The sequence below is a fragment of the Crocodylus siamensis genome, chromosome 2, assembly GCF_052110815.1.
Source record: "Crocodylus siamensis isolate JL-2025a chromosome 2, ASM5211081v1, whole genome shotgun sequence".
NCBI classification, from domain to species: Eukaryota; Metazoa; Chordata; order Crocodylia; family Crocodylidae; genus Crocodylus; species Crocodylus siamensis.
This window is the reverse complement of record NC_143396.1, coordinates 188,038,972-188,065,610: the sequence shown is the minus strand read 5'-3', so window position 1 is coordinate 188,065,610 and position 26,639 is coordinate 188,038,972. Positions and strand designations below refer to the sequence as shown.

At 40.7% G+C, this 26,639-nt stretch overlaps 1 protein-coding gene across 2 annotated transcripts in view; it reads left to right on the top strand.

Moving 5' to 3' along the window:
* Positions 1–25,972, top strand: part of PDE3B (phosphodiesterase 3B) — a 164,125-nt gene extending 138,153 nt beyond the window's left edge. The window contains exons 12-16 of one of the 2 annotated variants that reach the window (XM_090032623.1): positions 6,135–6,334; positions 19,813–20,016; positions 20,875–21,036; positions 22,950–23,196; positions 24,791–25,972. In XM_090032623.1, coding sequence (XP_089888749.1) covers positions 6,135–6,334; positions 19,813–20,016; positions 20,875–21,036; positions 22,950–23,196; positions 24,791–25,017 — 1,040 coding nt within the window. In that variant the 3' untranslated portion in view covers positions 25,018–25,972. The remainder of the gene's footprint in view (positions 1–6,134; positions 6,335–19,812; positions 20,017–20,874; positions 21,037–22,949; positions 23,197–24,790) is intronic. The other variant, XM_090032622.1, reaches the window with a different exon arrangement.
* The last annotated feature ends 667 nt before the right edge of the window (positions 25,973–26,639 follow it).

Genomic DNA, 26,639 nt, shown 5'->3' with positions numbered 1-26,639 from the left:
GTGGCTTGTGGATATGGGTGTTGTGGGTGGATTGTAGGGGGATTGTGGGTGTGGGGGGGCTGTTTTGGGGTGCTGCTCAGGAGGGGTGGTACAGGCCTCCCTGCACGGCACATGGACTGGCTGCCCCGCACTTGCAGGGCCCACAGCTTCCCCCCACAGGGCACATGCCCCCTCCTGCCTCCCCCCACCCCCCGCAGAGCCCATAGCTCACCCCCACAGCAGCAGCAGCTGTGGGGCACTCGGGGCCTGCTGCGGCCAGAACCCCTAATAGTGCAATGCAGCCCTGATCGCCTCAGAGCTGGTGCTGCTTGTGCTGCCTGTCATGGGATCAACCCAGGTTGGCCCAGGGCCACTAGGGCTGTCATCCAGGGGCCACTACCACTTGTGGGGATCACGTGTCGGGCCGGGCCAGGTCCTGCCTCCATCGAACTGGCCCGGCCCAACATTGCATGGGGCTTGTGAAGGCAGGACCCAGCCTGGCATGAGACGCAGTCCCCACGAGTGGTGTTGACCCCCAGGTGATGGCCCAAGTGGCCCTGGTGTGCCTGAAGTCATACGGCCCTGTGTAGAGCCATGCTGAGCTGGGCCAGTCCTGTGACATGGCACAAGTGGTGCTGGCTTTGAGGCAATTGGGGCTGTGATGCACCACCGGGGACTCTGGCCGCAGCAGGCCCTTAGCATCCCATGGCCACTGGTGCTGTGGGGGAGGAAGAGGGCTGTGAGGGACCCATGCCCCCAACCAGTCCCCCCAACCCCACCCAACCACCACATGTGCATAGCTGCCCCCTCCTCCCCCCCAGTCCCTGTTTACTGGGGCTAGTGCCCAAGTGACAACCTTGCACTACTCCTGCTTGCCCCAGCATGTGAGCACAGCATGCTAGAGCAGCAGCGGGCACCATAGAGACGGTTTGGCTAAATGCTGGAGGTTCTGGAGGTGTGAGCCCCGTCTTGCCTCAGGGCACTGTGGGGAACTGTGCCTTGCTCCGCTTTTCTCTGCAGTGTTTTTATTTGATACCTGGAAATACAGGTATCAAATTTTGAGCCCACGCTGAAAATATGCAGCGCAGGGAACATTTTTTGTTCTCAGTGTGCCTCTTGCAATATCTCAGACTGGTTTGAAACCCTGCAAGAAGCATGTGTGCACTCATCTGGACATGCCCTATGGACCTTCAACTACAATTTTCTCGAGTGAAATTATTTAAAGAAATCATACTCCCCCAAGTAAAAGTGATAAAATTAATTGTTTCACTACATGAAGTATCTCAGATTTGAAAAGTATTATTAACACTAGACAAATAGCATTTTATTATTAATGGCCAGATGTATAATAGTGCTAATGGTCAGAAGAGGAGCAGTAATAAGGCTTTATCTCTTTACCGTCCTGGATTACAGGGTTCAGTCTCTATGAAGACTAAGGGCTGATTCTACTCCATCTATTGGGTGTCTACATGGATTTAAGGACCTAAATGTAATTCTGTTCTACCTTGTTCAACTTGTGAAAATTAAATGAATACATCTATTTTTGTAAGTTTGCCATCTTACCCTTAAGACCAAGTCACAAAAAAAAGGCGAGGTAGAGAATCCTGGTGTGTTAACAGTTTTTTTAGGGTCTTGAGCAAAGTAGAATAGAATCATTCTGGCCATTGACCTTTCCTTCTTTGGATCGCATTCTCTTGCTGTAGCTGCCCTGTCTCAGTCTCTTAGATTTTTCCCAAGGTTCGCACATTTTAGCCACCAGCCTAACTGTATTTGAAACTTTGAATTTTTGGCTTCACTTGATCAGCAGCACTGTGCTGTTTGCTTGCTGATGTCAGCACAGTAGACAGCATAATGATAAAAATACTGACAACAGCACTGATTTAATGTCACTAAGCTTAATGTTGCTAGAGCTGTGAAGTTAGTAATGTCATTGGAGGCAGTTTTTAAAAATTACGTTTGTATATCAATCTGGATGCCTAAAACTGTTTTACATGATGTGCTTAAACTCAGTTTTTCATTTAATAATAAGTACATACTGGACTGTGCATTAGCCTAATAACATTGCGCAGTAGTGTGCCATGGCAAAAACTGTGCTAAAAGCTTATTGCAGTGTTATTAGGCTAATGCACAGTAAGCACCACTAAATAACCGTGCACCGATGCTACTGCACGGTAACTCTAGGTACTACACATTTAGTTGGTACTTCATTAGGAAATACTAAACTAAATGCACAATATCTAAAGCGCATTAATGAACGTGTAGACATGCCCATAATGTATATATTCATAAGTACATATTTATAATAAAATTCAGAATAATGTATTCAGAATATTTCATAAATTGCAATAGGCTCTTTTAAAAATGCCAGCTTCATGTTTTAATAAATTATTATACACAATGACTTGGCTAATTACATTTTTCTCAAGGGATACAGGGTCTGAAATTATGTACATCTAAAGTTTTTCCATAGCTATAGATTCTAGTTTTTGTTGACTTTTTTTGGCTATTCTTTACATCATTAAATAACTGAGAATTGACGTATGCGGAATACTCCTTGGTGGAAAAATGCATTGATTTTTAGAGATGGTTGCACAAAGCCCTGTAACATTTTTCTTTTACTCTCTGTTATAAGGTGTAAATTTTTGTTAAAGTAAACTGCTCCTCAAAACATTTCATTTTCATTAGCACGGGTAGCTGTTTAGGATCAAATTCTGACAGCCTTATTCATATTATATAGCAATTTACTCAGCAGATGGTTCCACTGATTCTTCATTGAAGTAAGGGTAAAGATGTGAGAATTTTAAATATGTTGTTCTTTGTATGTGTATATGCTTACTTTTCAGCATGTTGTGGGGTTGTTCAAGTGGTTTTCTTATTACTGTGCATTTCAGTAGTAATTTGAGTAAGAGTATTAAGCGTGAAAAATTTCTAAGAAGTTAGCATTGGTCACATAGATTCCCTGGGGTCATGGGGTGGGGAAAAGGGTGAAGAGCGAAGTTTTCCAGGATAATGGAGGACAAAGCCACACGTCATAGCACCACATGCAACTGCACAGAACTTAAAGTAGCACTAGAAAACTGGTGGGAGTTCCAGTTGGAAATAGGTAACATTTTGTGGCAACTTCACTGTGTTTGTACTAAAAGCTGCCTGAATGGCTTTATGGTTGCTTTTTGCATTGCTAATAGAGTGTATTCAGTGCTGCACATATAACACCTACCTGTGGCCTAAGTGATGTTCAGCACCTGCATCTTATTTGCCATTTTTATGACCTAGTCTCAGTTGAGGTAACTGGAGGGATCTATTGCATTCTTTCATGTAAATATATTTCACTCAATTTTTCTATGATGATTTATAAAGACTATTATTTATTATTATTTATTTCTCTTAAAATGTTTTATTAGCTGTCTAAGGATAGAGATTAGATTTAGATGATAGGGGTTACAAAATCACATCTTCACTATTCTTGTGCACCAAAAGTTTGAAACTCAGGGATCAGACCGCAAAATCTAATGAAATTAGCCCCCAAGTGTGTGGAGTTTTCTTAATTAATTCTGGTGTTTTGATGCATCTTTTGATTTTTAATTTTAGTTCTACCAATTCCCCCTGCCTTTTGGCTGCCGTGCAGGAACAGCTGGGAGAAGGGAAGTGGCAGTGGCGTAGGTACAGCTTCCAGCTACACAACACTGGCACAGTTTCTTACTGCCCTGGCCTGGTGCAGGCACAAACAAAGCCTTCTGTCCCGTTCCCCTTCCCCCCCAACCTGGGCTGGATTCAGTGGTTCTACAGGCCAGATCTGGCCCACGGACCTTATGTTGCCAACCCTGCTGTAGTAGATTTTTAATTGGAATAAATGTGTCTTTCCTCTAAAGAGGATTCAGCAAAGTTCCTTCTAAATTATGTGCATGTGAAGTCATAGATATTGCAGTGCAAATCTTTGTATTCTGGTACTTGAACAAGAATTAATATAGACTTTCTGAAAACATAGCTATTGTGCATGCTCTGTACATCTGTCATTTTGAATGAGATGTGTGTATTGTCCTTGGAAAACTTTACATGCTATCTGAGATGATCTAAATGGTCATTCCCATTGTATAAAGGTAGATTTAAGGCTGGCCAAGTAGGTGTTGTATCTGCTCTGAAGAGAAAACAGTGGTGTCTGAGGGCCTGACCGTAGATTATGTGTGTTTTTTGTGTGCTTGGGATGATTGCTGGTCTTGTGGACATAAGTATGGCCATCCGAAATGTGGATTGTGGTGTCTAAAAGTTTGTTAGTATAGGAATATTCCAGAGAAAGTTTGATTGAGGAGCAAGAGTTGTTAAACCTAGGGTGAAAGTCAATAAGTGAGTCCAGGTATTCAGTTCCCTTGTTTAAAATGTCATCTATGTACTGTGTGCACAATGCAGGTTTGATTGTGCACTTTTCTAGAAATTCCTTCTCCAGTTGACTTGTCCCTTAATATACCAATATCTTCACAGCTTTATGCCCATGGTTTGGAGGAGGTGTTGATTGTTGAAGGTGAAGTTGTTTTGGGTGAGGATGAGGTGGATGATTTGTGCAACATGTTGTTGCAAATCTGATGGCTGTCCATGTTCTTGTAGGCATTTCAGGCAGACTGCTGTGCATTCGTCGTGTGGGATACTAGCGTACAGGCTGCTGACATCCCTGGTTGCTAGTATGGTTGCTAGTTCTTGGGGAGGTGGCTGGTGTTCAGGATCTGGTTGAGGAAGGCTGTTGTATTTTGTAGAAAACTTGCTCTTTTGAGTGACAGGTGATTTCAGGATAGTTTCTATGAATCCTGATTGGGTCCTGCTGTTGGATGTGATGGGTCTCCCAGAGTTGCCTTGTTGGGAGCACATAAAAAGTTCCTGCGGTAGGAGAATTGGGGATTAATGGTGGAGTAGGATTTCCTGATGGGGAAAGGATTTGATAGTATTTTCTAATTCTAGAGCAAATACTGGTTTCCCCAAGTTCTTTATCATAGCTGGTGTCATTTGTCTGGCCAAAGTGATTGTGGTCTTGATGGTTGAGAATGACTGACTGTAGTTCCACTTTTGTCCACTGGTTTGACTGTTTTGTTGTTGGGTCTTTGGGGTTGCATGACTTTTTGTCTCTCTGAGGGAGAAAATGTTGTTGTGGTCATGACATTTGTTGAGAATTTCACTGTTAGCTTTCTTTCTGAAACAGTTGATGTAGTAGTCCAGTGTGGGGTTATGTCCTTAGGAGGTGCCCAGTCCAATGTTTTATTGTTCTTTGTTTTACCTGTTGTGATAGGGTTGTCAAAGGTGGTTCTGTCCTGGTACTGTAACTACTTCTTTCAGGCAGTCTGTGGAAGAATTCTTATTCTCTGCATGTATCTTGTCGGGTTGTTTTCATGGGCAAAAGTTCAGGCCTTTGGAGAGAACAGGTATTTCAAAGTGGGGTGGGAGGTGTTGTCATAAGTTAATGATGTTGGTCTTCAGGGTGCTTCTGTTTTGATTCTCTCCTGTGTTGCTGGTGCAGTGCTTGAGATGGCTCCTGTTGTGATGACTGATTCAACTTTTTCCTCTTATATTGGGTGGCTGTCATCGAATATTTTTGGTGGTACATTTGGTTCTGCTGCATAGTAGCTAAGTATGTATTTTAGTTTAGTAGCATAAGTATGTCTGTTTTTAAACTGATCCCTTTTGGAGTAGGGTAGGTGAAGAAGAATTTCTCGGGTTTTTTTCTGAAGTTGTCCTGCATAGTTGTGTTGCATATATAGAGTTGTGTGTGTTAGCTAAATGGGTGCAGATGGCAGGGCCCCTTGGGATGATGCTACGTTTCTTGCACACAGTTAGGAAGATGTCACTGTGTAGCTTGACTTCTTTTCTCTTTCGTCTGTGGATTTTCCATTGCAGGCAGCAAACTTCAATATAATTTTACAACACACTAGCACTATAAAAACTCTTTATACTTATTTATGTGGAAACATCTAATGCATCCAATGGTTTTGATGCAAATGATAAACAATTTAAACTATAAAATATTAATGTTTGGTAAACAACAAAGCTCCTATAAATCGCCAGCATGAGCAATGGAATGTGTTTGTTGATATATTTTAGGACTGTTTTGAAGACGAATGCAAGAATTTTTCTTGAATGTTCTGAACACTTTATTCTGTTTTCCTTTTCCTCAGATGCAGATAGTGGGATGACCCCTAGGCGAGTCACCTATATTTCCTCAAAAAGCTGCCTAGTTTTTGATGACCGCTATGCGTGCATGGCATCAAATATTCCTGCCTTGGAGTTGATGGCTTTGTATGTAGCAGCTGCCATGCATGATTATGATCACCCAGGTCGGACAAATGCTTTTCTAGTGGCTACAAATGCACCTCAGGTAGGAATTGTTTTACTGGAAGGTTAAAATTAAAAATGTCTCTGTGTGAAATGTAAGGAAAATACAGTAAATAGACTTTCTCAATAAACCTAGGATGCCAGCTGATTTGGGAGGGTGGGGCGGGGTGGGGGGGAACGTCCTTTACCACAAGAAGCAGTGTGTTAGTTCAACCACGCTCTGCAGCGTCTGTATAGATTGCACGCTTCAGCAGGGCTCTTTGGTGCTTTTATCTAAGAGCTAATTCAGTCATCACCTGATCTATCCAAACAGTGGGTGAGGCAGGTCCAAATAACACAGTGTCTCTTCTGGGCATGTGGTGGGCTCAGTGCAAGGGCATGCTGAGTTTAAAGTGCTGGTGGTTTGTTGGGTTTTTTTTTTGTTTTTTGTTTTTTAACATCTGTAAGCCGCCCTAGATTCTTGTTTCAGGTCAGTGGCCTCATTTTCTTATAGACCAAGGTTCTTAACCTTTCTAGACTTGAGGCACCCTTCCGTAACTGTTCTGACTTTAGTGGCACCCATGTAAAAACACTGTTTTTATTATAGTGCATAAAAAATAATGTGACAAGAAACACAGTGATTAAACAAACAGGTAAAGTGCACAAATAACAATAATATTATAATTAGTGCAACATTTGAGCTTGGCAGTGTCTCTGAGAGTTACTGCTCTGGAAAGAGATTATGATGGCTTCTGTCACTTTGGGGTCAGAACACCCCAGATCTTTCATGTATTTATCCCTGGAGTAATACCCTAAGACCCAGTAGTAGTATTATGAGACTAAGGGTCAGATTCCATTTTACTCAAAAGGTGTCTAAATGGCACATGGGGGTGTAAGTGTGAAGTCTAGAAATTTGGTTTTTTGTTGTTGTTGTTTAATGCAAAATGAGGTTCTGTCTAGGAATGAGGGTGCAAAACCTTATATTTCATAAGATTAACAGTAAAACCACGAACTTCCCCAGCTTGGTGGAAACTACTCATTTTTAGCACTTTGTCCAGAGAGAGGAGAGGGAGAGCAGGGAGGACAATAAAAGTGAAGAGGCAGCCCATTAAAAATAGAGATGGGGAGATTCTTCCTTCAGGATGGAAATGCCTTTGCAGGGCAGCTGAGTCCCTGTTCTGGGAAAGGTCTGGCTGACACAGTACAGCTTCATGCCATGTAGCACAGCTTGGTAGCAAGCCCTGGTTACATATTGCCTTTGGGAATAACCTCTTGGAATGGGGCCTCCTACCTTTCCCAGGGCATAGGGGACAAAGGACTAGGTTGCTGTAGCTGCCAGCTCCTGCCACTATTACCTTCACAGTCACAGCTTTCACCTGTTACTGGACAAGAGAGGCAAGTTCCACTGGGTCCTAAAGAGACTGTGATTCTGTCCCCAAAATTGCTGCAGCTGATTCCTGGTCTAGGCCTGTTCCCTGGAAATGGAAAAGTGCAGCAAGGTAGCTTGATTTGGAAGTGGGGGCCTAGTGGGACCACTGGAAGTGTCTCACAGACATCAATTGAGAATCACTGTTATAGACCCATCTCAGTCCTCAATAAACTTAACACAGCTGATTTGGAGATACCTTTTAACCAGAGGGATTCCAGGTGCTCTGTTTGTGTGTAAGAATCATTTTCAGATAATGAAATTGAAAACAATAAAATAAAGACAACTAAGAATGGAAACAGTCTTACATATAGGTGTGAGCTTTATTGCTTGTCAGGTGTTGAGTAGGGATTTTTTTTAATCTTCCAGTGACAGTGATGTGGTCTGACACTTATTTCACAACAGAACAAAAGAGTAAATTTATCTAGTTATTTGTATTGCAAAGGTAGCTTCTTAAACGGACACTAAGTAATCAATTTGAAAGAGGAGGACAGCTGTAAGAGACAACAACAGTAACAAGAGAGTAAAGTTGCTTTTGTATAAGCAAATGGAGATGCAGTTGAAAGGAAAGGAGAAACTTTTTAAAAGAAAAACTAGATACAGTAAGTTGAAAAAGTGTAGTAATTAAATGAGAGAGAGAAATGAGAGGAAAAAATTGTGTCATGGAAGAAAAAGCAATTTTTAAGAGAGCCCCCCAAATTTTATTTTCCTTGCCAGGTATCTTATGAACGTGTGTAGGGAACTGGATAGATTTATTCTGTGAGGGACAGATACTTTGGCTGTTTTTCTCTAATTTGTTTTCAAAACAATTTCAGAAGTCTGTCAAAATGGAACAGTTTTTAATGGAAAATTTAAAAATTATCTGGAAAATTATTTTTTAATAAAGTTTCAGATTTGGGCAATGAGCTGCTAATATGAAGATTAATTTTGTGCAGCAGGTAATTTTTTTTTTTTTTTTTAATTTTATTTTTTCAGTTATCACATTTCCCTTCTATGTGGTAGTGGTCAGGCCACAGCTGAAGTACTGCATCCAGTTTTGGGCACAGCACTTCAGGAGGGATGTGGGTAACCTGGAAAGGGTTCAGAGGAGGGCGACCCATCTGGTTAAAGACCTACAGAAAAACCCTATGAGGACCGCAAGAAAAGGCTGAGGTGATCTTGTGGCAGGAAATCGGGGATACGATGTTTACAAGGCCATCCATCAGAGTAACTAGAAACAATGGCCACAAATTGAGGGACAGCAAATTTTAGATTGGGCACCAGGAAAAAATTATTTACAGTGAGGGTTGCCAAAGTATGGAATGGGCTTCCATGGGAGGTGATGCTGTCCCCTTCCTTGAAGGTATTTAAGAGGAGATTGGACAAACACCTGTCTGAGGTCATCTGACCCCAGCACTCCTTCCTGCCCAGGGCAGGGGGTTGAACTTGATCTAATAGGTCCTTTCCGACCCCAAAATCTATGACATCTATATAATGCGTGTGACTTTCTGGTACCCTTTGATGACATGGTGGTGTTACCTGTGATAACTGTTAAAATCTGTTGTTATTTTAATGTTTTCAGTCATCTCGTGCAGCTCAAATATCTCAGTAACTGCAAAATATGTGTATTGGGAATGGGTAATTTTATGTGGCTGTCTTGAGCTAGTTAGTCTGATTAAATTGGAGGGCAGAGGAGAAGTACACAGATTTAGATGTTTTGAAATACGACCAAATAGTTATATATGTATACCTTTGTTATACACTGAATAACTGTAGAAACCAATTGGATCAGGGGTGACATTCCTCGGCACGTTGGGGCCAGGGAGGCAGCAGCTGTTTGCAGCCTCCCGGCTGCAGCTGGCCCCGGTTCTGGCTGCTGCCAGCCAGACTGCTCCCATCAAGCAGCTGGGATGCTGCAAGCCCTGCTGGGAGCAGTCCAGGCTCTGTGGCTATCAGCAGGTACCCAGAGCCAGGGCTGGCTGCAGCCAGGAGGCTACAAACGGCTGCTGCCTCCTGGCCCCAGCCCCAACGGGCACAGTGCTGGTACCTGTTGCCTTCCTGGAGCCTGGGGCTGGGAGACAGTTGGGGCCAGGGCAGCAGCTGTTTGTAGGCTCCCAGCTGCAGCTGGCCCCAGCTCTGGGTAGCTGCTGATAGCCACAGAGCCTGGGCTGCTCCCAGCAAGGTTTGCAGCATCCCAGCTGCTTGATGGGAGCAGCCTGGGCTCCTGGCTGGCAGCAGCCAAAACTGGGGCCGGCTACTGAGGTGGATACAACTCAGCTCTCGAACCCATGCATGCTCTCCCCTTTATCTTGAAATCTTGCCTCCCCTCTCCCACAGCGTTTTACCCAGGGTGCCAGATCTGCTTGATACACCTCTCCTCTGGTCTATCCAGCACAAATGTCTGGCAGCAGCTGAGACCTTGCTAGAGTATCCCCTTTTTCTCCAGAAGCCTCAAAGTTATCCCAGAGCATGTTTTTCTCTGCTTCAACCTTAAAACATTTGCATCTAAGGCTGCACACAGTGCAGTGTGATTTAGTTCCCCTTCAGAAAATAGATTCTTGAAGCACATCAAGATTTGGGCAGTTGTTTTAATACAGTGTAGTTTCATATAGGTAACCCCCACTTAGCACTTTTAATTGGTTCCTGAAAAACTGAGCGTTAAGCAAAACCAAAAGTTTTCGATGACCCAAGATGGTGACTGCAAGCGTTTTAAATGACCCACGCTGGTGACCACGAGCATTATAATGAAACTCGCTGAACACTAAGTGGAATCGGGTATCAGTTTAAAATGAGCATTATAGCAAAACAGTGCTAAGCGAAACAGCGTTAAGTAGGGGTTGCTGTACCATTTGTTCCCTTTTACCATTTGTTACCTTCTATCTTATACCATTTGTTAATATTTATTGTCATATTTCAGTAAGTTGAGGCTGGGGTTTTGTAGCTGGATACTTTTTTCCACTTGCTCTTCCTGTCAAACAAAAATGTTTCAAAGTTACTTAACAAAAACAAAACAAAATCCAAAAAATAAGAAAAACCAGAAACAATGAACAAATTAAATGTTCATATTTAAAATTTTTCCATTATTCCCTTCAGTATTTTTAGTGAGTCTTTTAAAAGACAAAACAGTTGTTTAGAGGACTCATTTTATATCAGATGTCCTTCTAAGAAAGAAAAGAAGTCAAATTTAGATAACACCTCTCAGGTTCTGTTGCCAAAATACCGTTCTTTTTATATTTTCTTAAGACAAACAGAAGTAAAAGAGGTAAAGAGGGAAAAGACACAGTGGAAGACCAAGATAATATAGCTTATGTTTTTGAAGTTAGAAGTTATGCTGGTAAAAAGTTTTGGACACAAGACTGTGTACATGTGTGCTACAAATCTTGTGCTAAGACTCACTGCTCTCATGTTGAGACAGTTTGTTTGCTCTTAACAAACGCCCAGACCAGATATATTGTAGATATATTAGTGCAGTACTGCATACTTACTGATGAGCTCAGATGTTGTACAGCATATAGGATAGTTTGTATAGAGATGATCCTGCTTCAGGCAAGGGGTTGGAGTAAATCATATGTAATGCATAGGGAAAGCATGGGGGGGGCACATGTCGTCGTCGTCGGTCCCCCCCCCCCCCCCCGGGAGATGAGCTGCCACTGGTTTCTGCAGGTTGTCTTGCTGGCAGTTGAGTGCCCCACTTGCTGCCCACCACTCGCTATCTTACTTCCCCCTACCTCCGACACCGCCACAGCTGCCTGCAGGTGGTCCCCTGGTGTGCTTGGCCGCAGACTCGGAAGTACTTCCAGTCCACTTCTGGGTTTGCTGCCGAGCACATGGGGAGCCCCCCCACACTCCTGTAGGACACTCCATCTGCCCTACCATCACAGTGTTCATGAGCCGCACCTGGTACCTCAAGATATATAGAAAAAACTTTTAAAGCTGTGTCTATGGCGGAATTGCTGATTCTCCAAATTGGCATTGAATCTTCAGATTCAGATTTGGCCGAATCACATTGGGACAGTGTTCTGAATCAACGAATCAAATTGCTGTCCCCAATTTGGACTGAATCTGAATCGAATAAGGCCCAGTTTGCACATCCCTAATACTTAGTTGCCTTCATTTGTTTCACTTGGATCAATGGAAGGCAGGCCCAAGAGTTCATGGTACATCTCAAGGTCCCATGACAAGGAAGAGCCATTGGGGTGTGTGAAGTGGGCCCTATTCAATTTGGATTCAGCCCAAATCAGGGACAGTGATTTGATTAATTGATTTGGATCATGTCCCCGATTCGATTCGGCCACATCCGAAGATTCGATGCTGATTCAGAGAATCGGTGATTTGGGCCTAGACACAGCTTTAAAAGTTTTTTCTACATACCTTGACGTAGCAGGCACGGCTTGTGATTGCTGCGATGCTGGGGTGCATGGAGGTCCCACAACAGTGTGGTGTGGGGCATCCTCATGCTTGGCGGTGAACTCAGAAGTACTTCCAGTCCACTTCTGGGTCTGCTGGGGGGGCCTCTTCCAGCTCGGTGATGGGCCTCCGGGGGACCTCGGGTATCCCCCCAGACCCAGGAGGCACCAATCACCGAGCCGGGGGAGGGATAAGGGGGGACCCCCCAGTGCGCTCCCAGGCAGACCCGGAAGTGCTTCTGGTTCACTTCCAGGTCTGCTGCTGAGTGTGCTGGGGAGCCCCCTAGTGCTTCTGTGGGACATTCCACACGCCTCAGCATTGTAGCACTCATGAGCCCCTGCTACCTAGAGGCATGTAGAAAAAATAAGTAAAGCCATGTATATGTCTGAATTAAATTAATTAGATTAAAGGGAGTCCTCTGATTTGATTCGGATTCAGAGATTTGTCCCAATTGGGCTGAATTTCCACTGGATTGAATCGGGGACCAAAGCTTTGCACAGCCTTAATGAGCCACTGCTACAAATAAACAGATGAGTTGCCAGGTGTTCCTCAGGAAAGCAATGTCTGTCTAAACAGGGTTAGAACTTTGCTCCGTGAACATTGACTGAACAAAACAAATATCAGTGACTTTTTTTCAGGTGCCTCATTTCTCCAATTTAAAAAACACTTTGGTCTCTTATCATAGTAGTTCTGTAATTTTACTGGAAGGCCTCAAAGATTCCTATGAGTAGTGATTTTTATTTCAGGCCAAGTCGGCTGCCATTGATTATTTTGCTTGATTTCAATAAGAATTTTATTTAATTATGATTATAGATCAAAACAACCTTCCCGGACAGTTTAAGATTCAGCAGTCAGTAGTGTTTCATCCTATTTGTTCTAATACTAATTATGTTTTTATTTATTTGTTCATTTACAAGTAATATAAATAAATTAAGTTATTTATGAAACATCATCAGAACCCATTTCTGCTTTGAAGAGCTGGCAATCTGTTACAAACAAGGCAAAACATGAGACAAAAAATGATGCGAGGGAAGTGTTGGAGTGCCTTAGTAAGAACAGGAAAAGAAAGAAGCATAGGTTGTATGGAGAGATTAGAAAGTTAGGAGGATGACCTAAGAATTAGAAAGAAGTATTTCAAATAAGGTAAAAAAAAATGGATTGAGGAAGCCATGTTGACCCCAGTAAGTCCTGTTCATTCATATATTAGCCAATGTTTTTTTTTTTTTATTGCAGCTTGCCTTTTTTAATTACCAGAATTCGAAATTAGGATCGCTGCTCTCTAGTTCCCCAGATCCAGTTTAGAGCCTTGTCTAGATTGGCATCACATAAACTACCCTCCAGTTCTCGGGTATAAAGATGGCTTTTAGCGATAGGTTACATGCTAAAGTTAGTAGATCAACAATTTTGAGTTTGAGTTCCTTCAGAACTTTTGGTTGACTGCCATCCAGTTCTGGTGATTCATCACTATTTGGATTATCAAGTCCTTAATCTAGGTCAGGTGAAGACCAATATTAAGAAACTCATTTAGCTTCTGTGCAATGGTCTTGTCCTTCCTTTGTGTTCTTTCTTGCTCCCTTATAGTCCAGTGGTACCACAGCTAATGATATTTTAGAAACGAACTGTCTAGTCATTTCTCAGATTCCATTTGTACAGTCTCCAGCAGGAGGAAAGAAGATATACCCATTTATGAAACAAACAGCTAATAGGAGAGTACAAAAGCAACTCTGAGAATTTAGGAAGCACTTAGACTGCAATGAACAGCTGTCTCAGCCACCCAAGTGAGATGCGGACATCTTGTGGGGCCTCAGGGGTGTCCAGTGGGGTGTACCAGTGCATGTACACTCCCCCTTGATCCTATTCTTTCTGAAGTTTGAAACCAATTGGAAGCAACTTCAGAAGGCACTGAAATGCTCATGTATTGTCATTGTCATAGTACATCATCCTAGGTGAGCTATAGTGCATTATCCTAGCTGTGGTTCAGGGGTGGGCAAAATATGGCCTGCGGGCTGGATACAGTCTGCCAGGCCATTCTGTCCAGCCCACAGGGCCCCTAAGAATTTAGAAAATTAATATTTATCTGTCCCTGGCTCCTGTCAAAGATGACAGCAGGCCAGTGGAGGCCATGGCAAGCTCCTGCAAAAGCTATGGAGCTGAGGCCCGCAGAAAGACTGGGAGCTAGCCCGGTGCCATAGAGCTCCTGCCGGATGGGACTCCACTCCACGTTTTGGTTGGACCAAAAACAGCCTTGGCTATGTATCTATGGTTGGGGAGGGTGACAAACAGGAGGCAGTTCTAGTTAACATTTTGCAGCATTTATTGACCTTATTTTACATGCTTTGATATTAAAACAAAGTAAGTACTCTAACTAGCTGCTTGTACATATGGATATACAGTTAAGAAGAGCCAGATTGTGAGACTTCCTCTCAGCAAGGATGGCTGACTTTGCTGTTGATGATCTTTGTAGGGAGTTGGTGCTGCTGGGATGTATGGACTGGGAAAAAGTCCTAGCAAGGGGTAATTGTAAGAATCCCTTTTAAAAGAGTGGAAATGAGAAGAAAAATAGCAAGTACATATATTTTACAAAGAAAAAATAAGTGGCTGTTTGGGAGGCCACTGGGTTAATTTTTGAAGAAGCCTAACAAAGTACAGGATTGTCGTCATGGGATATGTGCAGTTGCTAGACAACTCAATGTAATTAAAAACAAAAGGAGAAATACAGGAAGTAAGGTAAAAAAAAAAAATATGTGGATCTTATTGCTGTCTATTAGTAGGACAGCAGCTCAGGATTTCACCAACTTTGATACGGTTTTTTGCTCTTTCATCTTGCTTGACTTCCATATTTGATCATTTTTCTCCTTGTGCATCTCTGTTGTTCCTTGGACTCTTGTGCATCTCTTATTTATAGTATGCCTGGTTGTTTTTGGTGATCTTATAACCAGTATGCTCTGCATTTATACAGGTCAATTAATGATTGATATTAGCGTTTTAACTTTTGCCCTGTAGAGTTGGTTGTGCCTCGAGTGACATGCGCTGCAGCACTTATCTAGATGTACAGGATGAACTAGATGAACTTCTGAGCTATAAACTATGCCTCTGTCCTACATCTTTGTTCCACCTTCTACTTGGGCACTCAGTGTTCTTCAGACAGCACTGTAAAGCAGAAAAGACCTGGAGCCCTTGATCCTTACTTTCTACTGTTTTTTAAAACATTCAGCTGTAAATGCTCTCAAAATTCTGGTTTTAGATCCATTTCCACTTGCTGGCTAGAAATAACTGGAATAACCCAGGATACTAAACTGGTATGGAAGATTTTGAAGATTAAAAACATAATTCTTGTGTTCACATACAAAGCAAAACTTGTAAACAGGGCTGTGCAGCTCAGTTGACCTGAAATTTCATTTTTATCATCTTAAGTTGTCTGATGGAAAAAAGTCAATCAAATATACCGTATTTTTATGGGAGAAACAATTTTATCTTGTGCAAATAAATTATTGAATCATTGAGAAATACTGAAAACTCCACTGAGTTGTTTTCAGCTACAAAACTATTAATGGAGATGACACTAATAGGATTGAAGTATATGATATGCATTCCAGTACTTTAAAAGACATGCTGAAAAATAGAGGCATAAATTGCACATTTCTAAATGGGGTGAGAGTGGTGTTGTAGCTGCAGTGGGACCAGGAAGTATACAGGTGAGATGGTTTTTGTGATATCTTTTATTGGATCAACTGTATAGCTGGGGGAGAGATCTCACAAGCTTTCAGCCAGGTACTGCCCTTCCTCAGGTCTCCAGTAGAAGATATCACATTTCTAGATGGCAGCACAATGATTTACTCTTTGGAGCATGCAGCAGGTGACAGATCTTGTGAAAATCTAGTACTTGCAGATTTAGAATGAAAATAGGCTGAATTACGGTGTCTTGTCTTGAATCATCAGTGCAGTGATTGGCAGCATAGGGCCCATTGGCTCAAACCTGTGGAGCTGGTGGCATTGCACATGCTGGGCTTTAGCTGGGAGGCTAGGCAGGGTGAGGAGTGTTGTATGCACCATGCCACAGCCAAGCAGCCAGATGGTAGTTTTGCCCACATGGTGGCTGGATGGCTGAAGTGCTTTGCCCGTGCTGTGTCAGGGAAGAGCAGTGGCAGACGGGTCAGGTTGGGAGCGCTAGCTCACCTGGGACCTGAGCTGGGTTGATCTGACATGCGGCTCCAAAACCTTGCCAGCTGCTGAATTATTGTAATGTCATTAGCCAGCACTAACGCTTCAGGTTATCCTGTATATTCTGCTCAGGTGCCATTATATTTCCATATGCTTTATTATCTCTACAGGAGATTAATATGATAAATATGAGCTGTGTCACATGCATACTTCTGCATGGATTTCCATGTGTTTTCTTGATTTGTGTTTTGGAGATATGCAGACATACTCATCCATCACAGAAGGATTGAGGTATAGTAGGTCATTGAATGCCAAATCAGCTGCCTGTTGCACTGCTTCTACACTATGGTTTTGTTTCTTCTCTTAAAGTTCTGCACAGCGCTCCTGTTCCTTTTAATCAGGAAATCTTATGCTGTAAGATCTTATGCCCTGAAAAAAAAACAACCTTTTATAAAGTTCCTGATATGTTCTTTAAAATGCAATCTCTGGCTATGGATGAACAGAACGTTTAACTGCTTCAAAAGGACAAAGGGAGTTGCTTTCAGGAGTTTGCCTCCATCCTTATGCTGCAGCTGTTCTCTGTATGTTCCTAATAGTGATACAATGAGCCAAATAGCCATAAATGTAACCCTGAATGAAAGAGAGCTAAAGTTGCAATGGTTTTGCTACTGTTGTAGTACTACAGGAGCACACAGATAAAAGTTAAATCTTGGGGTTCCTGATCAACTGCCTGTTTTCATAACCACACAAGCATCCTGATTAGTATTCACTGTTTTACTCTACTTACCATTACTTGTCTCTCCAGTGCCAAACTGCAATTGATTTCTAGCTTTTTTCAGTCACGGGGGGCGGCCTTGAGTTACTGTTACTTTCATTGCTTCAGTGTGGAGTTATGTATGAACGTTGATTTAGAGGCTAAATAAATAATAGCATCACGGTTTTTTTTTTAAATTTAGGAAATGAATCATGCAGTGGCCACGTTAAGATTTTGTTCACTCTTTTGTAAATCTTGAATTAGTTTAATGCTCTTTATATGTCTTTCAGCATCTTTCCTGCACTCAGTACAGCTTGTTCAAAAGCTGCTCTCGTGGTTCAAGGACTTTACATTTTGAGAAGGGATCTGTTTAATAATGCACAAGCAAAGATATACGAATCTTACTTGTGGACACTTCCCGGTGTATAATACACCTGTAGGCACTGATGTGAACAGAAAAGAATGACATGGCACTAGACAGCTGGGTCATTGAATGCATGGGTGCCCTCAGTATGATGTAGGGGCCACACGTCCATAATCTAGGAGGCTTAAAGGTGTTAATTTATGGGATTCTCATCCTTTTTGCTTCTGCAAGCATTAATGCAGCTAATGAGAAACTACTAGGCTTTGGAGAGTTACTTTTCTTACCGTAAGCAGCAGCAAGACCATTCGTCACACCAGGCTATCAGCAGTATGGGGACCATAGAGCTGCAGCTGCCTTTACTGAGAGAAGGCATTGAGAAAAAAGTTCTAGGCATGTTAAGGTTATGTAAAGCTACTCTGAATCTGTAGACTTTTCAGCTCCTCTCTGTAAACTTGCAAAACTTCCATTTACAGAGAGGAGCTGAAAAGTCTATAGATTCAGAGTAGCTCTACATAACCTCAACACTGATCTGCATTCTTCCTTGGTCTGGTCAGATGAGAAGGCTAGTACTTAAACACTTGACCCCCTGGTTTTTTGGCTACCTTATGTAAAGCAGGGACATTTCTTTAAATGATGTATTCCACTTACCTGATTGCTGGTCTCCTGTTGCTGAAAGAAAAGTTGTGCCATTATTTTTCTTCATAAACTTGGTTCTAAAGTTTTGTCTGTACTCAAGTAATACCATGTTCATGTTGGCAATTCTTCTAGTATTCTTCATTTTAAATACAAAGCCTCTTTAAAGCTATGTGAAACTTCAGAATTGGAAGAAACCATTCAGAGAAGCAGCTGGCTCAGTCTTGGGTACACAATATCAGATCGTATGTGAAATCTACTGATGGTGATTTATTCACACCTAACTCAAATGGCTGCTCCTGAGAATCGGAATCATAGTATCTTCTGCTGACAGGAGCTTTGCCACAAAATTGATGGATCATGAGTCATGGATCTGATCCTTCACGGCCCTGTGCTGCCTCCACCCTCCTCACCAGCCCCGTGTGCTGGGATCAAGCCCTGTATGCACCATTTAGCCCATGAGGGTCCCCACAGACTCATGGGGAGCCCTATGGACTGGATGATGTGGTGTCTGGAGCTGGATCTGGTCTGTGGGCTTAGGGGTTGAGCATCCCTGGAGCAGAAGCAGCTATGAGTCAGGATACACTGAGATCAATATGTTTCCCAGGTGAAAACAAGGAAAAATTAAGAGTATAAGTGACAAGTGTTTTTTTAAAAGTTTAAGGTTGCTACAGCCATGGTTGCAATAAATAGTTGGGAAAGGGCCACAACCTTCTGGAACATATGTGGATATCCAAGAGCCTACATTTTTTTTCTAAGTTTGGCAATCAAAGATATCTTGCATCTCACAAGTGTTAATTCATCCAAATGGACAATTATCTTCCAGATCTACACTTAATTAAGGGGGAGAAGGGGTATTTTGATTAGACTTTATGTTCAGAAAGTTAAGGTAAAGGTGATGATTTCTACGGTATGAAAAAGAATTATAGTCTGTTTAATGTATTTAATTATTTTTAGACCTTTACTGTCTTTTTTTGAGCATTGATGCTTGTTGGTCACTTTATTTACAAACTGGCAACAAAGCTGCATTAGCTTTCCTGGTAATCAATGATATACCACAGTGCATGTATTCTTGGAGACCCAAGAAGGTCCTCTAACAAAACCTGTCTTGAACTTGTTAATATTTCCAAGATTTATATATAATAAAGCTCCAGCATTCAAAAATGCTGCATCTCCTCATAATCTTACTATGTAATATATCCCAATTTAACCACTAAAATGATCTGTCCAAATATAGACCCCCCATCCCCAAGTTACATTTCATTTTTAGTAATTGATCGCTATGCATCGAGCTGAAATGTAAGTAGACTAGAAAGGAATCGTTGTAAACTGGCAAATAATTCATACAGGAAAAAGGTGTTAATTAAACCTTTCACTTCAAAGTAATGTTTTAAGATGAAATAAAAATTATTAGTAGATACAAAGTAAACCGAAATGCAAAATGTTTTTTTCCTAAAAATGTATCTTCATTTTTATATTTAGTTTTTGTTCTGTACCTTTTTCTTCTCCTGAGTTCAGTCATCACAATATGAAATCATAATAATGCTTTCTTCGACATTTTTCTTGAGCAAAACTGTCTTGTCATTATTTAGTAGGGTTGGGGTATTGTAATTGTGATGGTTTAGGGAATAACTTGGAAGCAAGGCTTTTTTTGGGGGCGGGGGGGGTGACAACTCTTACTGACCAACTGTATAATTGGGAGAGATGTTGGATCTGCTTCCTGGTACAAATTGATATTGATTGTCATTATTTAGTGTTTACATTTTTAATTGCAATTTCAAAACTTTATTTTCCCATATCTTGTTTATTTTTCTCTAGGCTGTGCTCTACAATGACAGATCAGTCCTAGAAAATCATCATGCTGCCGCTGCTTGGAGTCTCTTCTTATCTCAACCAGAGTATAATTTCTTATCTAATCTTGATCACGTGGAATTCAAACGGTTTCGTTTCTTAGTGATTGAAGCAGTCCTTGCCACAGATCTCAAGAAGCATTTTGATTTTCTTGCTGAATTTAATGCCAAGGTTTGTTGCACAAATAAATAGAGTCAGCATTTATTGCTCAATATGTATGGCTGTTAATAAGTTAAATTTTAATAGCCTAGAATTGCAGATATCAATACAGTAGTAGGAGAGGCAGCTAAAGTATCTTATACATTCCATTACACTCAGAACCTTTAAGTCAAGCTGTTTAGCGTATTCAAAAGTACTAACATACTATTCCATTCTGACATGCTTACTATATATCAATAGAAACCTGTCAGTGGAAACTTAGTGATTTATACTTTAAAGTATTTTAACAGAAACAGACGCACACACTCATCCACCCACCTGGCTCAAAAGCTTTGAACGATTAGTTTCCTAATGATAGTGTGTGTTCATTAATTTAATATCTATGATAACCTCTTTAACTTGCACATAATTGGAAAGTTGAACATCCTGTACTTAGCCTTTCAATCAGAAACATTTTCTAGATGAGAACTTCAGAGTAAAGTTATGTTTAGAAAAGAATTGAGCATTGCTGACATACATGAAAATCATGACTTTAAGAGAAATAAAGTTTTAACAATGGGGAAAAGATATATTAAGATTGTTAATAGTGGAATGTAATAACTGTACAGGAAACTGATAATATTGTTTCCATTTGTTTTTGATTTCTTTATCCTCCCAGGTGGATACCTGCTGCTGCTAGTACTATCCCATAATTGTGTTTTTTGGGGGGGAAAAATATCGTCTTCTCTGATAACATAAGCCATAAAATGATACAGAAAAATTAATATTAAAGTACACTGTTGTGCACAGGTTGAAAAAAGTGTTAGCATTAATGTTTAGCTGCAATTTACATGAGTGTTCAACATGATTTTAAAATGTCTGCTGAAACAGGCCAGTGATATAAACAGCCCTGGTATAGAATGGAGCAATGAAAACGATCGCTTGCTGGTGTGTCAAATATGCATCAAACTTGCAGATATTAATGGCCCAGCCAAAAGTAGAGATCTCCATCTGAAATGGACTGAAGGCATTGTTAATGAATTTTATGAGCAGGTGGGTATGGAAAGTATGAATTTTTTTTAAGTAAATGCCAGAGGGATAATGCTACAAAGGATTTACTAGTTAAGAATTATTCTTTTTAACCCTTTTAGAAAAACTGTTTCTTGCTTCATCTGCTGTACTTTCAAGTAACTTTTTATAGGTAGTTTGTTTATTTTATTTTCTATTGATTGACTTAGAAGCTTCAAAAAAAATCTCCTACCAATTTAGTCCACTTCTCAGATAGATAAATTTACTTGGTTGATAAATATGTACATTATTATAAATTCTGTGCATTTCTTAATAAATTCAACCTTGGTAGTAAACTGCATATGTAACCTCCTTTGGGGACTCCCTGCTTTACTTGATTTGAAGTACATAGGTGCTATATTTGAGTGCTTATTTCTGGTAAATATCTGGAGAGTTGGTTAAAAAAAAAATTGAAGTTTTCCACAGAACATTTGCGTTTTCAGTCTGTTTCCCTACACAAGCTCTTTCTCATTTTCCTTTTTTCCATCTTACTTTTCTCCATTTCCAGCATCAAACTGGAAGGAGGAAAGAGAAAAGGGGAGAGAAAGGTAGGGGAGAAAACAAAGATTTTTTTTTTCCATTTTGTTGCCAAAAAGCTAAAAAATTTCATCAGAAGCTAAAAGTCTTCTCAAACTGTCGTTCCATCAAAAAGCCATTTTATGTTGATAAAGCACATTGATGAAGAATTTGATCAGTGTTGTAACTTAGTTGCATAGAATCCTTTTGGGTCAAAATTCATATATGTGCACCACCTTTACCTCTGATATCAGTAAAATACTGGGAACAATATTTGTGAATTTACTACTGGTTTAAAGGTGGCAGAGAGAACACAGAATTTTTAACGGATCCTAAAATATTCAGTACTGACTTTGCAGTGAGAGTTTTTGAAAAATAAAGGTAGATTTAAAATGCAAGGAAAGCTTTAGTTAACACAAGCTTTATTTAATATTGCAAACCTAAATGCTTATCTCTGAATAATGCTATTTAAAGATAAATAACATTTGATCGGGGAAACATTGCTAATAAATACATAGTCACCAGTCATTTAAGATTTATATAGTCTGAAAATGACTGATTTTGTTCTTACAAATGTCAACTAAGATTGCCATAACTGAAAGTAATTTGAGAAAAACAATTATTATTTTTGTTTTTCCATCTTGTTGTTTTGTGTTTCATGGCCCTTTTAATATCAGCTTTACACTTTCTTTGTGCAGTTAGCTGTCCTCATTTGCTTGTCTGTGTTTGACATAACCACCAGTGGATTATTTTAGGCAGAAGTACCAAGGTGAATTGTATCTAGACCAGTGTGCACTGTTTAAAAAAAAAAAAAGTCCTATGTACAGAAACTCCAATGGTACCAAGTCATATCTGAATTGTGAGGCAGAATTCTCTTAGCACTGTCATGAACGGTTATTCTTCCTGCTGACTTCCTGCCCCTGGGGCAGGGGGCTGGACTCAGTGATCCTCTGGGGTCCCTTCCAGCCCAAATGTCTATGAAATCTTTTCAATTCAGTAAATTTATAAGAATCTTTTCTTACCCAGAAAATCACATGCCCTTCCCTTTTCCTTCCCTCTTTTGGGGGGGGGAAGTATCTTGGTACCGTGTCTGGTCAATAGCAGATTACTTCTCCGCAAGCTCAGTAAGCACAGTCAGAACTCTGCCATCTGTGCATACCCCAGGCAGCGACCCAGCAGTACCACACATGAAAGTGATTTACTCCTCATTTTGGCCCACAATCTAGCCTTATGTATTGCAAGTTATCTTAGCTAATTTTTAATCCATTTGTATCCTGAATAGTAGGTGCTGAAATGTATTGTTTCTGAGAGAGAGGGAAAACATCAACTTGAGGATAAGTCAGGTTTAAAAAAAGTTAATTTTATATTTTTAAAATTTTTAGGGCGATGAAGAAGCAAGCCTCGGATTGCCTATTAGCCCCTTCATGGACCGTTCTTCTCCTCAGCTTGCAAAATTACAGGAATCATTTATTACTCATATTGTTGGCCCCCTTTGTAATTCATATGATGCAGCTGGCTTGCTTCCAGGCCAGTGGGTGGATGAGGAAGATGATACCGAAAGTGCTGAAGATGATGATGGAGCACAAATGGAGAGTGAAGATGAAGAAATGGAAGATGATCTTAGTTCAAGTAAGATTAAGCTAGTACATAGGATTTTCGTCAAGTGGATTTGTATATGGCAATATTAGTTGAAATTATGCTTCAAAAACATTCACTATTTTTGCATTTTCACATGGGCTATTTAGTGCATGCATGTATGTGCTATGTAAACTGGACAGATGTTTCTCCAGGGAGAGTCCCTGTTCTCTCAGGAGAAACTGAGTGTTTGGATATTCATATATTCCTCTCAGAGTAAAGGTGGCCATCTGGGGGAAAAAATAACTTGGGAATAATTCAAGTGAATTGGTTCCTGGGACAGCTTCTCTCAGGAGACCTAATGTTTATACAGGGAGGGGTTCAAAAGAGGCTGCAGAGCCATCTTCTGGAATCTCAGTGAGCTTTCTTCCCTTTCCTACCCTCTTCCCCCAGGGCCAGGGAGAGGCCGTATCAGTCCCTGTCATGCAGGAAGCAGCACGTGCCCCCTAAGTGCTTCAGGCTGAAAAAGCCCAGCACTGAAGAACATAAGGGGCATGTTCTGCTCCTGGCTTTCTTGGTGACCTGGGGTCTGTTCCGGACAGATCAGAACCAGCCAACCCACCTTCTGGATGAAGGAACCCCAGCCCCAACTGCAGCACTTAAATGCTTGGAATTGCAGGTCCATGTCTGGCTGCATTTGGGCTGGAATCTGCTTTGGGGAGTTCAGGGTGGAGAGGCCTGTGCTCCGGAAGGGCACAGACCCACCCCCCTCCCTTCCCTGACCTGGTAGACTTCTTTCTGGGAAGCACAGCTTCCTGACAAGCTCAAAATCTTCCCTGTTAAACAAAGACTCACCTGAGCGAGTGAGAGAGAGCGGGATTTTGAGCTGGAGTTCCTCAGAGGGGTGGTCCCGAGGCAGCAAGCTAATCATTGCTGACCCATGCCCTTGCCTGTGTTCACTGTCACTGGGCAGAAAAAGAAGCCTGCAAAGCTCTTTGGGAGGCATGCTCTAGGGCAGTGTTTCTCAACCCATGGGCTGCTACCCAAAAGTGGGTCACAAGAATATAAGCAAACTTAAAAAATGGATTCTCCTTTAAAGGAGAACAGTGTGGGAAATCATGGTTTTTTTCCCCATGCAGGAGGGCTGGGGGGGTTGTGGGTGAGGGCCACTGGGTCAGGACTGGCCATCAATGTTTCCAAATGGGTCCTGGTACAAAAATGCTTGAGAACCACTGCTCGTGAAAATCCTGGGAGCCCAGGGTCAGCACCACAGGAGCTGTGCTTCTCTGCTTGAACTTCTGTACAGGGCAGTTTTTCTGTCAAGAAAACAAACCTGGGAAATTTCTGCTGGATGATTTGAAAATGTGTATACAGCTGTAAGCAGGAAAAGAACAAAAATTTTGACTTAAAATCAGAAGAGATATAACCTCAATTAGGACTGACTTAATCTTCTAATTTCTTTGTATCTTTACATAATCAAGATGTTAAATCTCAATGTTTGTTAAGCATCCATTTTTACTTGCTAATTTTAGTTCAAAGCTTATAGCCATTGTATAAAGTAGCAGTCATCTTTGATCGCTGTAGCATTCACCTACCCTATATTTGATTCTGACTAGGATAAGAACCAGGCATCCTTTTACTTTTACAGAACTACAAAGGAAAAAAGGCAGACGGCGAATATTTTGTCAGCTAATGCACCATCTTAGTGAAAATCACAAGATATGGAAGAAGGCAATTGAAGAAGAAGAAAAAAGTAAATCTGAAGTGAGTAAACTTCAGACAGAGAATACATCGTTACCTCAAACGGATAACATTCAGGTTATTGAGGAAGCAGATGAAGAAGATGAACGACAGCTAGAAGAGAAAACTTGCTGAGATGGCTTCTGATGGTATGCAGTACAGTGTCAGAAACCAGATTTTCATTTTTCACTGTGCTGACTTCAGACTGACGCAGTTCACAAAGTTGAAAGGCCTTAATACTGTGAGAGGATTCTTGCTGTTCCAGCAGAACCCCACTCCTATGCACTTTCACCACATGGAATATAGAAAACATTATTCAAAGACTGAATGTTGTATACCATGATGCAAAGTTTTTCGTGTCCTAGTTGGTGTAAAAATACCTTGATATGATGCTGCCTTGCTGAATATAGTGCTCTTATTTTCCATGAGGTACCTACAATTTTGAAAATTCAGTGACTTCACTTACCAAAGCGGCTAGAATTTTTTCTTAACACAGAAATATTGGGTGGATCCTAAAAATATTTTGAGATTTGGATTTCATATAGTTTTTGGATGCAAATGTGACAAAAGTGTCTGCCTATCTGGACACCATATTAACATTGCAGTGCAAACCTATTTTGGGGTGTCTACATAGTGTTTGCTTAATGTAGTTATCTCAGATTGGTTTCACTATTCAGTGACTTTAACACAGAAATTAAATTCTGTTTTTTGGGGTTTTTTTGTGGTTAAATAATCCCAGGTGCATCTATTTTTGATGCTTTTTTTTAAAACTCTTATGCATAATCTGCCTTTTTATTTTTGCTACAAATATTCAGGTTTGCAGTGGGTATTCACAACATTTTGTTGATTACAAGGCCATCATCATCTATTGCCTTATTGTTCTGTGGTAGAACATAAAGACCTGTTCAATTATTTTAATTTTGAAAGAATTTTATTCTTCTAGTCAATGATGCTATATTTTTCCACTCTTACTCAGGATTCATGTTTAAAAACATGTCAGACTTACCACAGCAGATTTTATATAATTTAAAAGCCTGCACCAATGTTAGATGTTAATTTTTTTTGGAGAAGTAAGATCATAATTCATTTATTCTTTATATGTAAAATTCTGGGTAATTAAAGTTTTTTTTAAAAAAAAGTTTCAAAATGGCTAGTGTACAGTTTTCCCTGCCTTAATAAATCATGCATACATACGCACATACCATAAATCATGTAAAACCACTTGTGTTAGAGGTAAACAACTGAAATGTTTTAGTAGTACCTTAAAGAAACAAGAAAACCTATGCATTCCTTGAATAAGTGTATTATAATATTGTCACTGGAATATTGGCATCCCATATTTTAATAGGCTTAACGCTCTCATAAAACACAGAATGTATACCCATTTTACCAAGATGTACATCCTGGTTGGTACATATGGCATGCAGACCATTACTATCAAAGTACATTGAATCTTAGGGTTTGGGGGAGGGCTGGGCTTATCAGGAAGTCTATACTTGCTACAAAATTATTACCAGGACATTTTCTTATGCAAACAGTAAACAAAGCTGGTTTTAAAATTGTGTGGCTTTTAATACCAAACAGATGTTTAACTTCTGCATAGTGAATATAATAGAATAAGACTAGATACGTTTTTTTCATTCACCTTTCAGATGATAGCTAAACGCATCTGTATTTAGAGATACATCAGTCAGTTAAGTAACGTAACTTTTCCACACTAAACCTAGTGTTAAACATTTTGTTACAGGGCATTTTTA